General features: G+C 50.6%; 1 protein-coding gene across 1 annotated transcript in view; it reads right to left on the bottom strand.

The window, feature by feature from the left end:
• The window catches only part of S6kII (Ribosomal protein S6 kinase II), a gene marked incomplete at its 3' end in the record, with an annotated part of 77,172 nt that overhangs the window by 35,341 nt on the left and 26,831 nt on the right, over nt 1–15,000 (bottom strand). Inside the window, 1 exon segment of the mRNA XM_070123632.1 lies at nt 14,249–15,000. This exon segment is cut by the window's right edge and continues 476 nt beyond it. Within this exon segment, the coding sequence (XP_069979733.1) occupies nt 14,249–15,000 (752 nt within the window).

The raw sequence follows: 15,000 nt of genomic DNA, 5'->3' as shown, positions 1-15,000 counted from the left end.
CTCCTCCTCCTCTCTCCTCCTTCCACCCCCTCTCCCTCATCTCGGCGGCGCAGAGCAAAAGCAAAACTGATGGGAGTGCGCGAGTGGCGTCGCTCCTTAGGCGCCCAAGGTCATTTTTAGCTTCCCCCCCCCCCCGTCTTGTTTAAAAATTTTCCTTTCGGGGTCGTCTGCTTGCCTCTTTTCTCTCTCTCTGGCTTCCTCCTTTAATTTATTCCTTATTCTTCTTCATACCCTGAAATTACCATCATTTTCTCTCTCTCTCTCTCTCTCTCTCTCTCTCTCTCTCTCCTCTCTCTCTCTCCTCTCTCTCTCTCCTCTCTCTCTCTCCTCTCTCTCTCTCCTCTCTCTCTCATTCCTCCCCTCGCCGGCTATCCCTCCTGGTCTGCTTGTGATGCCCTCTTATCGTCTTCGTCTCAGCCAGTCGCTGCACGGTCTCGAGTACACAAAATACAGTCTATATTCATATATGCTTGTGCAGTTATGCGCATGTGTGCGTGCATATGTATGTTTATTTTTATACTCAAAAGTGTCTCCATATCATACACACTCACTCACACATTTCTATGTCACCATCTCTGCACTCATTCGCTCACTCGAAAATACACTTACAATCACCCACACCCTCCCTCTCCCTCACCCACACCCACACCCACACCCACACCCTCCCCCTCCCCCTCACTCACCCCAAACCGAGACGCCACATACCCGATGTGTCTTAGAGGTCTTGTCCGCGCCTACACCCTTACCATCACACTCCCTCCCCCCTCTCCCTTTTCTCCCTTCCCTTCTCTTACACCTACACTCACACCCTCACACACCCTTCCCCTTCCCATCTACTCCTACACCCACACCCTTCCCCCTCTCTCTCCCCCTTCCCATCTACTCCTACACCCACACACCCTTCCCCCTCTCTCTTCCCCTTCCCATCTACTACTACACCCCACACCCCCTCACACACCCCTTCCCTCCTCCTCTCTCTCCCCCTTTCCCATCTTACTCCCTACACCCACCACCCTCCCCTGCTCTACCTAACCCCTTCCAATCTCTCCTACTCCCCTAAACCCTCCCCTACCTCCACCTTTCAATCACCTACCCCTACACCCACACCCTCCCCACTCTCCCTCTACCTCCCCCTTCCCTCCTCCTACACCTACACTCACACCCTCACACGCCCTCCTCCCTCTCCCTCTCAGAGCCCACGCCCCGCAGCCGCCACCCACAGGCTAATGACGGTTGCGTAAGCGCCGCCCGCCGTCGCCGCCGCCTCCCTTTCTGCCCTCTCCGCCTCCCCTTCACGCCCTGGGTCCCTCCCGGCAACAAGTAATCCCGTCTCTCTCGCTTTTTTTCCTTGGTTACATTTTTTTTTCTTTAGTTACAAGCGATTCATTCTTTCTGTTTTGCATTTTCGATTTTTTCTGCCCTGGATCCCTCCTGGTAACAAGTAATCCCGTCTCTCTGCCTTTTTTTTCCTTAGCTACATTTTTTTTCTTTATTTACAAGTGATTCATTCTTTCTATGTTTTGCATTTTCGATTTTTTACTGCCCTGGATCCCTCCTGGTAACGAGTAATCCCGCCTTTCTATTTTTTGCATTCTTTCTTTTTTATTCTTTAGTAACATGTGATTATTCTTTCTTTTTTTATCTAGTTACTCATGTTTTTCTTTTTCTTTAGTTACAAGTGATTCATTCTATGTTTTGCATTTTCGACTTTTTTTCTGTTACAAGTGATTCATTCTTTCTAATTTGTTCAAAATTTCATTTTTTTTTTCTTTTTTTTCTTACAAACAAGTGATTCCTTCTACTTCTGTTGTACCTTCTTTCCCTTTTTTCTATTTTTCTTCTCAAGGAACACGAAATTCGTTCTTTCTCCTCTATACATTATTCCCTTTTGTCTTTTTTTCTAATTTTCTTGTTTTTGTTTCACATTCTTCAATGCTGTTTCATTTAGGCGTTTTCTTCCCGTATTCATTTCTCCTTTCTTTCGACATGAACAGAAATTCCCTCTCCGTACATTCGTCATTTATTCGATTCTTTTCAATTCAGTTTTCTTTTTCCCGCGTAAGGTTACACCAAGCACCTCCCCCACCCCCTCTCCCCTTCCGACCCCACCAAAAACGAACCAAAAGCAAATTCGAAGCTTCGAGATCAACAGCCGAACGACACCCGAGATAAAAATTCTTCCAAATCACAGCCGATAACAATCAACCGAAAAAAGGTCCAATCAACAACCGAAAAAAGGTCCAATCAACAACCGAAAAAAGGTCCAATCAACAACCGAAAAAAGGTCCAATCAACAACCGAAAAAAGGTCCAATCAACAACCGAAAAAAGGTCCAATCAACAACCGAAAAAAGGTCCAATCAACAACCGAAAAAAGGTCCAATCAACAACCGAAAAAAGGTCCAATCAACAACCGAAAAAAGGGGTCCAATCAACAACCGAAAAAAGGTCCAATCAACAACCGAAAAAAGGGGTCCAATCAACAACCGAAAAAAGGTCCAATCAACAACCGAAAAAAGGGGTCCAATCAACAACCGAAAAAAGGTCCAATCAACCGAAAAAAGGTCCAATCAACAACCGAAAAAAAGTCCAATCAACAACTGAACAACCAAAAGAGATAAAAAGCAGCTAACCACAATCAAACAACCGAACGGCAAAAAAAAGAAAAAGTTCCAAACCGCATCCAACCAATTTACGTCTTGATCTGCCATCCCCCCCCCTCCCCCCGCCCCACTTCAGTAGTTATTTCCGTAGCATCAGGCAATTTTAGCGCCCGTGTAATAAACCTCGTCAACCCTTTGATGCTTTACCCGATTCTTCCTCGAGGACTCTCGAAATAAACCTCTCTGGGGGGAGGGGTGGTGGAGATGGAGAAGGTGGAGGTGGTGGAGGTGGTGGTGCTGAAGATGGGGGAGGAGGAGGAGGTGGCGGAGGAGGAGGAGGAGGTGGCGAAGGAGGAGGAGGAGGTGGCGGAGGAGGAGGAGGAGGTGGCGAAGGAGGAGGAGGAGGTGGCGGTGGAGGAGGAGGAGGGAGGGAGGAGGAGGGAGGAGGAGGAGGAGGTGGTGGAGAAGGAGGAGGCGAAGGAAGGTGGAGGAAGGAGGAGAGGAGGAGGTGGCGAAGGTGGTGGAGGAGGAGGTGGCGAGGAGGAGGAGGAGGAGAGGCGGTGGTGGAGGAGGAGGCGGTGGCGGTGGAGGAGGAGGAGGAGGTGGTGGAGGAGGAGGAGGAAGGTGGTGGAGGAGGAGGAGGAGGAGGTGGTATAGGAGGAGGAGGAGGAGGTGGTATAGGAGGAGGTGGTGGAGGAGGAGGAGGAGGAGGAGGAGGAGGAGGAGGAGGAGGAGGAGGAGGAGGAGGTGGATGAGGAAACGAAGAAGGAAAAGAAGTAAAACCCTAACAAAAAAGGAGGAGGAGGGTGGGGGGAAAGGGGAAAGGGTGGAGGAAGGGGGAGGTGGTGCAATGGACAGGGAGGGAACTATTACACCTATTACTACCATTACTCCTACTCCCAATACAACAACTTCTAACATTATACTAATTCTACTCCAACAAGAAACAATGATAGTAATGACAAAAAGGCAATAATAAAAAAAACTTTCAACAATTGCCAAAAATCTTCAAACTAAATGGGATCAAAAATACCCACTCCTCCTCGCGTAAAAGAGCGAGACAGCAAAAGAGTGAAAAGGAGCGAAGAGGTGAGAGGGAAAGTGAGCAAAATGGCAAGAGTGTGAGAACGAAAGAACGAAAACGCAAGAAAGCGAGTGACTGAGTGAATGGACGAAAGAGCGATATAACAAGACATCGAAAGAGTAAGAGTGAGAGAATGAGAGCGAAAGGAGGACAAGACGCGGAGAGCCGACACCGAGCCCTTACTGCAGGTGAACACGAAGAGGACACTCAGGAACTCCCCTTCGGCGGCCTTGGCGAGGAGGGCCCCTCCAACTGCGCAGTCCCGGTGGGGTCTCCTGCGCCTGGCGACAACACCTCCCCTGAACTCCCCAACCCTCTCCCCTTCCCCCCAAAACTCCGTCACAAACCATCTCCCCTGAATTCTCCACTCCCTCAATACCACCCTACCCCGCCTCCTATCACCCCCCTCCCCACCCCGGTCAACCCGCGGCGCCTGCCAGACATTTACGTAAAGCTTCTGAATGGCGCCGAAACGACTCGCGACGAATGATCACCTCGCGAGTTCTGTACCCTGGTGAGACGCTCCCTCTCTCATCTTTTCTCTCTTTCCTTTTTATGCCTTCCTTTCTTTCTTTCTCTCTTTATCTCTCTCTCTCTCTCTCTCTCTCTCTCTCTCTCTCTCTCTCTCTCTCTCTCTCTCTCTCTCTCTCTCTCTCTCTCTCGCTCGCTCTCTCTCTCTCGCTCTCTCTCTCTCTCTCTCTCTCTCCCTGCATCTTTCTTTCTCCTTCCCTCTCTCACCCACCCACTTCCCTCAGCAAGCCACCACCACCCCTCCCTCCCTCCCTCCATCCATCCTTCCCTCCTCACTCGTGTTTAACTTTCATTGAAATTTCACGCCTGATGGGTTCGATGGCAGACTCGCAGGCAGGTTCAAAGGTTCTGCCACCGTCTAAGCCAATCCCGTATTACCATCTACCTCTCCTCCCTACATCTACCCACTCCCCATCTCCTTCTTCTCCCCTTCCCCTTCTCTCTCTAACACGTATTCCCCAGATATAGACGTCGTGAGAGAGAGAGAGAGAGAGAGAGAGAGAGAGAGAGAGAGAGAGAAAAGAGAAGAAAGAGAAAGAGAAAGAGAAAGAGAAAGAGAGAAAGAAAGAAAGAAAGAAAGAAAGAAAGAAAGAGAGAGAGTTGAAAATGGCAACAGAATCCAATAACTTTGCCTCGTCCGCATGATCTACTCCTGTGATATTTGCCGTCTATCCATCCCACCCTTTCGTCCTCCCCACCCATCGCCTCTACTTCAAACACAGGTCAGCTACCCGCGTACCCACTCCGATCCACCCCGAACGTCCCTCCTCCCGCCCTGACGTACCCTCCCCGTCCCTTGCCCTGATCTGAGCGTCGACTGGTGCCAAGGAGGTGGTGGCTCTCCCACTCCGGGATGCCACACACACACCCACTGCCCTCTGGCGCCCTTCCCAGGCTCAATCGGCCGGTGCCTATGATGGCTCTTTGATCAATCCCTTCCAGAGGACGTGCCCTCTTCCTCACAATCCTCCTTTTCTCACTGCTCTCTATCTTTTTTTACATTCCTTTCTCTCTCCCTTTGCTTCTCCGTCTCCGTCTCTCTCTCTCTCTCTCTCTCTCTCTCTCTCTCTCTCTCTCTCTCTCTCTCTCTCTCTCTCTCTCTCTCTCTCTCTCTCTCTCTCTCTCTTTGCCTCTTCACTTCCCCCTTCCGCATTTCCACATTCCCTGCCCGTCTCTCTCTTTTCCCTCTCTGACTATCCACTCCCCTACCCTTCCTCGCCCCCTCTCCTCCTCGCTCTTCGTAAGACGACCTCATCCTCAATTTCCTTCGACAGCACATACCTATGTCTAGGGAGAAGTCACTTTTGCAAAATCCACTAACGATTTCGAATAAATCCCGGGACCTTCGGAAAAAAAATAAATGACCTCGTCTCCCGTTCCCTCCCGCCAGGTCAATGACATCTCCGCGCAGCCAAAATTGTCCACGTGCCAATTACATGATAAAGTTTATATCCAAAACTAATTCAATATTCAACAATTAGTCGCCGACACGTAATTCAAACCGACAGCGCCTTTTGTGCGAATACAATGAGATCAGAAAACCTATAACTGAACGAAAAAATGAAAAAACTTGCGTTAGCGAAGCTCTCAACCAAACAAATTGACCTTTGGCAATATTGCTTTTGTCGGGCTTGTGCCTGACAGATTTAGTATGTAATTATATCCCATTTCGACAATCAATTCATATTCCCCTTGGACGATCCTCAGTGATATCCCCCACCCATCCATACAAAAAATATAAAATAAAAGACAAATAAAAAAAAATCTTCAATAAGTGTGTAATTCCCCACTGTAATTTCCATTCGGTTATTGCTACGTCGACCCCGATGGGCGGCTCAAAATAGAAGGGACTTTTGAGTGTATAAATAAGTACTAATCAACACATTCATATGTACACATATTTTCTGTGCGTGTGTGTGAGAGAGAGAGAGAGAGAGAGAGAGAGAGAGAGAGAGAGAAGGGAGGAGGAAGGAGGGGAGGAAGGGAAGGGAGGAGGAAGGGAGGAAGGAAGGAGAGAGGAAGAGAGAGAGAGAGAGAGAGAGAGAGAGAGAGAGAGAGAGAGAGAGAGAGAGAGAGAGAGAGAGAGGGGGGGGGGGGAGACAGAGAGAGACAGACAGATACAGAGAGAGAGACTGAGACACAGAAAGAAGATTGAGACATACAAAAAGATGGAGAGAGAGAGAAAGCAAGAGAAAGAATCAGGCAGCCCCACGGACACCAACACGGACAGCAAGAGACAAGTACAAACAAGCACACGACACTCAAATATAGGAATAAATAACGCGAGGCAGAGCACGCCCCGCCGCACACGTCAGCGCGGTACTCGGCCTTCCTTTATGAAGCCTCAGAAGTGGCTTAGCCATGACCTCTAGTGTGAGGGAGGGGTGGAAGGGGGAGAGGGAGGGAGGGGTGGAAGGGTGGACAGGGAGGGAGGGGTCGAAGAGGGGAGATAGAAGGGGGGATAGGGAGGGAGGGGGTAGAAGAGTGGAGGTAGAAAGGAAGAAAGGGACTGAGGGGTAATGGGGGATTGGGAGGAGGGGGGTAGAAGAGGGAGGAACAAGGGTGAGAAGGAGGGTGGAGGTGGAAGGGGAGAGGAAGGGAGGGGTGGAAGGGAGAGGAACGGAGGGGTGGAAGGGAAAAGGGAGGAGAAAATAGAGGAGAAATGGAGAGAAAAGAGGGAACAGGGAGAGGGCGAGGGAATACAGGTGGAGTAGGAGAGAGAGGATACAGAGGGAGAACGAGAAGAGGGAGAGGGGGAAGAGGAAATGGAGGGAGAGAGAGGAATGAATGGAGAAGAGGGGAAGGGGAAATGGAGGGAGAGAGAGGAATGAATGGAGAAGAGGGGAAGGGATGATAATAGGTTGTTTTGAAATTAGCCTTATTATTCGCACCACTCTGATTTTATCCACAACACAGACTTTGGGTTTGACCTCGTTTTTCCACACGTCGCTGAACTAAACAAATCGACAAACAAATAAACAAAATACAACTAAACAAAAACAAAACAAATACAGACACAACTACACCCACAACCGACACAACTATACCGAAACCTACACCCAAAATACATCAAACAGAATACGATGAGGAAGTCGGGCAGAGAATACCACACCAGAGGGAAAACAAGAGAGCTGACCACGACAAGCACACTGTTGACAATTCCGGTCGTACTCATGCCTCGACCCCCCCCCCCCCACGACCAACCTCCCCTCTCCTCTCCCCTCAGCACCCCCGCCCGACCAACCCCCTTCTCCTCTCCCCTCAGCACCCCCGCCCGACCAACCCCCTTCTCCTCTCCCTCAGCACCCCCGCTCGACCAACCCCCTTCTCCTCTCCCCTCAGCACCCCCGACCAACCCCTTCTCCTCTCCCCTCAGCACCCCCGCTCGACCAACCCCCTTCTCCTCTCCTCAGCACCCCCGCCCGACCAACCCCCTTCTCCCTCTCCCCTCAGCAACCCCCCCTCCCGACCAACCCCCTTCTCCTCTCCCCTCAGCAACCCCCCTCCCGACCAACCTCCTTCTCCTCTCCCCTCAGCAACCCCCTCCCGACCAACCCCCTTCTCCTCTCCCCTCAGCACCCCCAACCAACCCCCTTCTCCTCTCCCCTCAGCACCACCACGCCCGACCACCTTCTCCTCTCCCCTCAGCCCCCTCCCCCTCCCCCTCTCCTTTCCTCCATTATGAACCAACTTATCCTGCGTACTCGGGTTTCTCTTATTTCCTTTCCGTTATTCCTCTTCCTCATCTGTATCATCTCCCTCCAACTGCCACGCGTTCCTCATCCTCCCTCGCCGTCTCATCCATCTTCTATCCTACCCACCATGGTCTCGTTCTCCCATTCTCTCTCCATCCCCTCCCTCCTCTTCGCCCCTCTTCCATCTCCTTTCCTTTCCCTCTCCCTCCACTTCCCTTCCCATTTCCCCTTCCCCTTACCCCTCACTTCTCCTTCCTCTTTCACCATCCCCCACCTTCCTCACCGCCTCCTTTCCACTCCACCCCCAACCCACCCCCACCAGACCCGGTGACTGCCAAGAAGAGAAAACCTTGACTCGAAGCATGTGTGTCTGGAGACGCCTCCCCCCTCCCCCTCCCCCTCTTCCTCCCAAACACACACACGCACGCGTTCCCCCTTCCACAAGACACGTGACGAGCAAGCTTATCTTCTCACTCTATCTTTACCTTTTCATTCTCTCTCTCTTTCCTTCCTTCTTTATCTCTTATTATCTGAATCTATTCATCTATCTATTCATTAATCTATGTATCATCGTCCGCTCTACTGCACATACCATACATTAAATGGCCGACGCTCAGCATCAAAAGTAATTTCCTTTTCCTTAAAAAAAACACACATCCATGATGACGCTTTACTCCCCTCCAACAAAGGGGTGAGAGGGGAGGGGAGGGGAGGGGAGGGGAGGGGGAACAGGGGATATGAGAGGATATGAGGAGAGGGAAGGGGAGGGGGTATGAAGGGATATGAGAGGATATGAGGGAATGAAGAGGAGAGGAGAGGTGGGGAGGAAAGAGGAAGGAAGGGGAGGAGAGGAGAGGTGTGGGAAGGAAAAGGCAGGAAGGGAAGGGAAGGGGAGAAGAGGTGATGTGAGAGGAGAGGACAGGACAAGAGAAAAAAAGAGATGACCAGAGAAAAATAGAGTAGAATTGAGTAGAGCAGAAAATAAAAGCTAAAAAATAGAAGAGAAAAGCCTAGCACAGCATATCAAAGACAAGAGAAGAGAAGAGGGGGAGGGAAAAAAACGAGAGAAAGCAAGAGCAAAAGGAAAAGTAAACGAGCGAAAGTGGGAGAACTTAAGTGCGGTGTGTCAGTTGGAGTTAAAGTGAGGGGGGGGGGGGGGCAAAAAGAGGTTGCGTGTGCGTGTAGGTGCACGCGTGTGTGTATGTAACATCATGCAAATCTCTGTGTGTGCGTGCGTGCCTGGCCTGCGCGCATACGGTGGCTGCTAAACGAAGGGCGAGGCGCTCTCTCCGCAGCCACGTGAGTCCGCGCCCAATGCCTGACCTCCCGCGGCGCCCCCGTCAAGCAGAGCGCCGGGCATCACGTGCGCCGCCCACGCCTCGCCCGACGTCTGCCTCCTTCGCCCCCTTCTCCCTCCTGCCTCGCCGCCGGTCCAAGCCGTTCCCTTCCGTTGCGTTCCGGTCAGTTCCATTCCGTTCCCTTTCCATCGTGCATGGAAACAGCTCCGTTCACCTAGGCCTACGTTTGTATGTGTTAGACAGAAAAAAGTGTTTATGTACGCATATACGCATGTATGCATGTATGTGTGTATCAAATATACGCAAGACATGCATCCCTTTGCGCACACCTGTGTACATGTTTACGCATGAATGTTTGCATGTGTACATACACGGAAAGAACTGCTTCTAGTTGCAAGAGCCCGCCCCTCCCGCCCCCGCCCGCCCCCGCCCGCCCCCGCCCGCCCAGGCACCGGAGTCGTGTTATGAAACCATCTCGATTCGGGGAAGTCTGCTGAAACCGAGCCGGCCATCTGCGCGGCCGCTCCCTCTCGCTGGCCGACGGAGCGGAGCTGGCCGGGGCGAGAAGACATCCTCGGGCCCCGAGTGCCATGAGGTCATCCTCAGAACAGGGCGATTGGACCCTTGAGAAAGTCACAGTCTATACTTCATACTATCATCTTTTTCTCATTATATATATATTTTTTGGAACACTACGATGTTTTTTAAAAACGTTCTTCTGAAACCAGAACCTTCGCCTGCATCTTCACTACATGTTCCATCTTGATCCTCTCTTCCCTACCTCCTACTTCCATCTCCTCTCACTCTTTCGTCATCTACTATACTTGCTCTTCTTTTCCCTTTCATCTCCTCCCTCACCAACTCCAACAACCCCGGCAACAACTCCAGCAACGGCGCAAGCTCCAACAACCCCTCTCCCACTCCAACTCCCTTTCTCTTTTCCCCTTTTCTGTCTTGCTCTCCTTCTCCTTCTCCTTCTCCTTCTTCTCTTCCTTCTCCTTCGCTTTCATCTCCTTTCCATAAACGAGCGCCGAAAGATTAAATGTATTATTAACGGCCGGGTTGTCTGAAAAAGCCTCGACGCGGATCTTTCTAGAAGGTTTGTGCAGCGTCTACTGTCAGTCAAGTAACGCTGGGCAGAGAAGAGGGGGAGGGGAGGAGTGAGGGGGGGAGGGAGGGCAGGTGAGAAGTAGGTAGGAAGGGAGGAAAGGGAGGAGAGGAAGGGAGGTAAGTAGGGAGGATGGGAGGGTAGGAAGAAAATTAGGAGGAATAAAAAAAAATATGAGGGAAAAGAAAAGGAGGAGGAAGGGAGGAAATGGGAATGGAAAAGTGGAGGAAGGAGGGAGAAAAAGGGAGGAAGGGAGGTGAGTGGAAGAGGGAGGAAGGGATGGGGAAGGAAGGGGGAGAGAGAGAGAGAGAGAGAGAGAGAGAGAGAGAGAGAGAGAGAGAGAGAGAGAGAGAGAGAGAGAGAGAGAGAGAGAGAGAGAGAGAGAGAGAGAGAGAGAGGGAGGGGGAGAGAGAAGTAGAGAGAGATAGATATATAGAAAGATAGATATAGGTATAGATATAGATAGATAGACAGATAGACAGAGAGAGAGAGAGAGAGAGAGAAGTATAAAAGAGAGAGAGGAGAATAAAAGATAGAGGGGAGAATAAAAGAGAGAGAAATATAAAAGACAGAGAAAAAAAGAAGAGAACTAGACAGATAAGCGTACTAGAGAAAGAGAACTACAGAATGCAAAAAGAAAAGGGAGAGAGATAAAGAAGAACAAGAGAAAACAACGACAGAAAACGAAGAAGGGTAATAGCAATACCAAGAAGAGAACGAAAAGAAAGTCTTAAAAACAAACAAGCAAAGTGCGCAGATGAGCTGAGCAGACACGTCACCTTATTAAGGACGGGGAGGAAAAAAGGAAGGGAACGGCAGAGAGCAACGAGTGAAATAAAAAGCGGAAAAGTGAAAAGAGGAAGGAGGAAGAAGAGGAAGATGAAAAGATGAAGGGGAGGAGGAAGATGAGGGGGTGAAGGAGGAAGAGGAGGAAGATGAAGGGTAGGAAGAGGAGGAGGAGGAAGATGAAGGGTAGGGAGAGGAGGAGGAGGAAGATGAAGGGTAGGGAGAGGAGGAGGAGGAAGATGAAGGGTAGGGAGAGGAGGAGGAGGAAGATGAAGGGTAGGGAGAGGAGGAGGAGGAAGATGAAGGAGAGGAAGAGGAGGGGGAGAAGAAAATAAAGAAGGAGAAAAAGAAAATGAAGAAGGAGGAGGAGAAGACGACGATTAAGAAGAAACGGAAGAGGAAGAGGAGAAGACGAAAAGGAAGAGGAAGAAGAAGAGAAGAATATTATTAATAATAATAATAAAAAAGAAGGAGAAGACGATTAATAAGGAGAAAAAGGAGGAGGAGAGCATTTAAACTCTCCGATTTCCCAACTTCATCTCCTTCATCGGACTTCCCACGTGCGTGTCCTGATCTACCCAGCAACTTCACAGAACAAAGCGAGAGAATAAGATCAAATAACACAAAATAAAAAAAAATGAAATAATTAGAAAATAAAAGAGAGAAACCGGAAAAGGAAAACAAAGAAATAAAGAAAAAAAGGAAATAAATAAATAAATAAAAATCTTTATACATTCAAACGATCCGAAATTAAGAAACGCGTAGAGAAACGCACGCAGGAAAATACGGGAGGAGAAACTGTAAGGAAAACTCAAAAAGGGAATGGAGAAAAAGGGCAGAGAAACCCCGGCGCGACGAGTCTGAAACCCGCGCATCCGGCATCGACGAGTGAAACACCGGGGCGAGTACAATGCTGGAAACATAAAATGCATAAAACATAAACGTGATTATGGCGTACTGCGGCCGTGAAGGAAAGCAAACTCTCTCTTTTCTCGGTTTTCTCTCTCGTGTCTCTCTTTTCTCTTTCTTTCTGTGTGTTATTTATTAGTTTATTAATTCACTCACTTTTTCTTTCTCTTCTTTCTTCTCTCTTAATTCGTTCACTCGCTCGCTTGCTCACATACTCATTCACTCGCATGCTAACTCCCTGACTCACTCGCTCATTCGCTCACTCACTCACTCGCTTACTCACTCGCCTGCTCATTCACTCACTCACTCGCCTGCTCATTCACTCGCTCACTCTTTCTTCCTCTTCTGTCTTTCACTTTCCTTCCTTCTCTCCCTCCCTCTTTCTCTCACTCCCTCACTCAAACCCTCCCCTTCCCTCCCAGACACTCCCGCCCTCCTTTTCGCTTTCCGTTTCCCTTTGTTCTCTTTTTCCCCTCTCTCACGTAATGTCATCTCCGTCTTCATTAATTTCCTTGACTTGCATTTTTGTTCCTCCGTTTTCATTCTTGTTTTTTTCTTCTTCTTCAGTCTCCCCCAATTTATAAACCTGCCGCTTCATTTTACAACTTCTTTTGCCGTCTTCCCTTTCCCCTTCACGTCCTCGTTCTCATTCCCCCTCCCAATTTCCATTCCCATTTCCATTCTGTTTCTTCTCTGGCTGTCTCTCAATTTTCTGCCCCTACTCCTATTCCTATTCCTTCTACTGCTTCTACTCCTATTCCTTCTACTCCTATTTCTTCTACTACTCCTATTCCTTCTACTATTCCTATTCCTTCTACTATTCCTATTCCTTCTACTATTCCTACTCTGCTTTCGTCTTCTTTACTTTACTTTAATCTACCCAACTCTACGTCTACCTTCACTTACACCCTCCCCTCCCCGCACCCTGTCTACCACACCCCACCGCCTTCTTCCAATCACCATCCAATCACCTAAGGTCAAGAGGTCAAGCGCAGAGTCGGTCACACAAGGGGTCATGAACAAAGTCAGCTTCCCCCTCTTGCTTCCCGAGTCCGCGTCTCATCAGATGCCCCTCTCGCACGCACGCACACGCGCACGCACCCTCGCCCAGACCGTGGGAAAACAATGCCCCTCTCCCCTCCTCCCTCCCCCTTCCCCACTAATACCCCAGTCCCTGGCTTCTCAACCTAGCTACCCCCCCCCCTCCATCATCTCTGCCCCCTTCCATCCTCCCTCATCCAACTCTTCGCCATCCTTATCTCCCTTTCAGTCCACCCCCACAACATCTACTCCCTTTCCTTTCCTTTCCCCACACCCAGCGCCATCATCATTACCATATCCATCCGTCCTTCCCCCCTCCCTTCTTCCCTTCATCCCTTCCTTCTTCTTACCTATCCTTCTCCCCCATCCTTCGTTCCATCTTCCCTCCCCCTTCCCCTTCCCTCCCTATCTTCGAGGAACCCGCGAGGATGAGTTTTCTCCGTCAAGGGGTGGTAATGTTGCATGTGCTGCTCTTAATTGGTGTTATGGCGCGTTTGTGCGTGCGTGCGTGCGAGTGTGTGTATGTGTGTGCGCGCGCGCGTATGTGTCTGTGTTTGCTAGTGCGTGTGTGCACATGCAAGCATGATAGTGAGTATGAGTGCGTATATATGCCCTCAAACTGGCAAGCAAACCAAAGAAATCCTACGGGAAAACCAAGCACCAAAACCAAAAATAAATTGTCTTTGGCACTTACACAGCCACGAGTCTTGCATAGCCGAACAAGAATAGCTACGTCGAGAATGTAAATACATGAACCCTGATCTTTATTACACTAACAAGAATTTTTTTTTCGTTTTTTTTTTTCTTTCTTTCTTGGGGTGTTGCAATACCAACAGGATAGTCTCCTTGCTTGCACACTTGTTTTGAATTTCATATCAATCTAGCAAAATAGGAAGTAAGATTTATTAGTGATGTCATGAAATCGAAAAATATGCTCATTTTTGTTACTTACGTTAAGCGGTCTAGCTTCTACTCCGGACAGTGTTGACAACAAGAGCGAGAGTGAGCAAGACAAACAGACACACAGACAGACAGAGAAAGGGAGGGAAGGAGAAGATGAAGAAGATGATGATGCTGATGAGGAGGGGGAGGAGGAGAAGGAAAAGGAAATCGAAAAGGAGGAGGAGGAGGAAGAGAAGGACGCAGAATCAGCTGCCTTCGGCATACCGGCGCCAGTCGGGGCGCCGCACTTACCTTCTTGGCTCGGAAGCGCCTCTGCTTGACGGCGCGGTGGAAGGTGGCGTCGAAGGGGTTATGGGCGGCGGTGGGCGGTGGCGGGTATTGGAAGTTGTCCACAAAGCCCACGCCCGCATCTTCAGCCTCGGCCTCGCCGCTACTTCTGCGTTCGCGCCACTTCTTGTTGGCGCTGTTGGGGCTCAAGTAGCGGTTGGCGTGTCTGTCGGGTGCGCATTTGGAGCTCTCGTGGAAGAGGGCGTTCCTGGCGTTGCGGGCGGCCACAGGGCTCGCGGGCTCGTTGAACACCGCTGGCTCGTGCTGGTCCAGATCGCTGAGGGCCGCGTGGTCCCGCCGCGACAAGTCGCCGAAGCCCTGGTCTTCGTAGCGGCTGTCGCGCGTGGTCGGCCACAGGTGGTCGCGCGTGAAGGCGGGGGGCGTGCCCGCGCGCGGCGCCGCCACCACGTGGTCGAAGTCCGGACGGAAGGGCACGGGCGAGTCGGAGGGCGGCTGCGCCAGCAGCGGCGGCTCACTATCACAGAGGAGGAAGGGCGGCGGCACGGGCGTGTCCCCCGTGTCGTGGCTCTGCGCGTGGTCGCTGTCGCCGCAACTGACCAAGCCACTGTCATTGTCACTGTCACAGCGCAGCTCCGTCAGAGGGAGCTGCAGGTGCCCCGCGGCGGTCTGGGGCGCCAGCGATGCGGGCGCGGCTGCGGGGTCGCCCACGCCCGAGTCATCGTCCATATAGCAGCACGGGATGCCCGCGCGCACGA

The sequence above is a fragment of the Penaeus vannamei genome, chromosome 7 (genome assembly GCF_042767895.1).
Source record: "Penaeus vannamei isolate JL-2024 chromosome 7, ASM4276789v1, whole genome shotgun sequence".
Taxonomy (NCBI): Eukaryota; Metazoa; Arthropoda; class Malacostraca; order Decapoda; family Penaeidae; genus Penaeus; species Penaeus vannamei.
The sequence above is the reverse complement of the archived record's forward strand: the minus strand, read 5'-3'. Positions and strand labels throughout refer to the sequence as shown.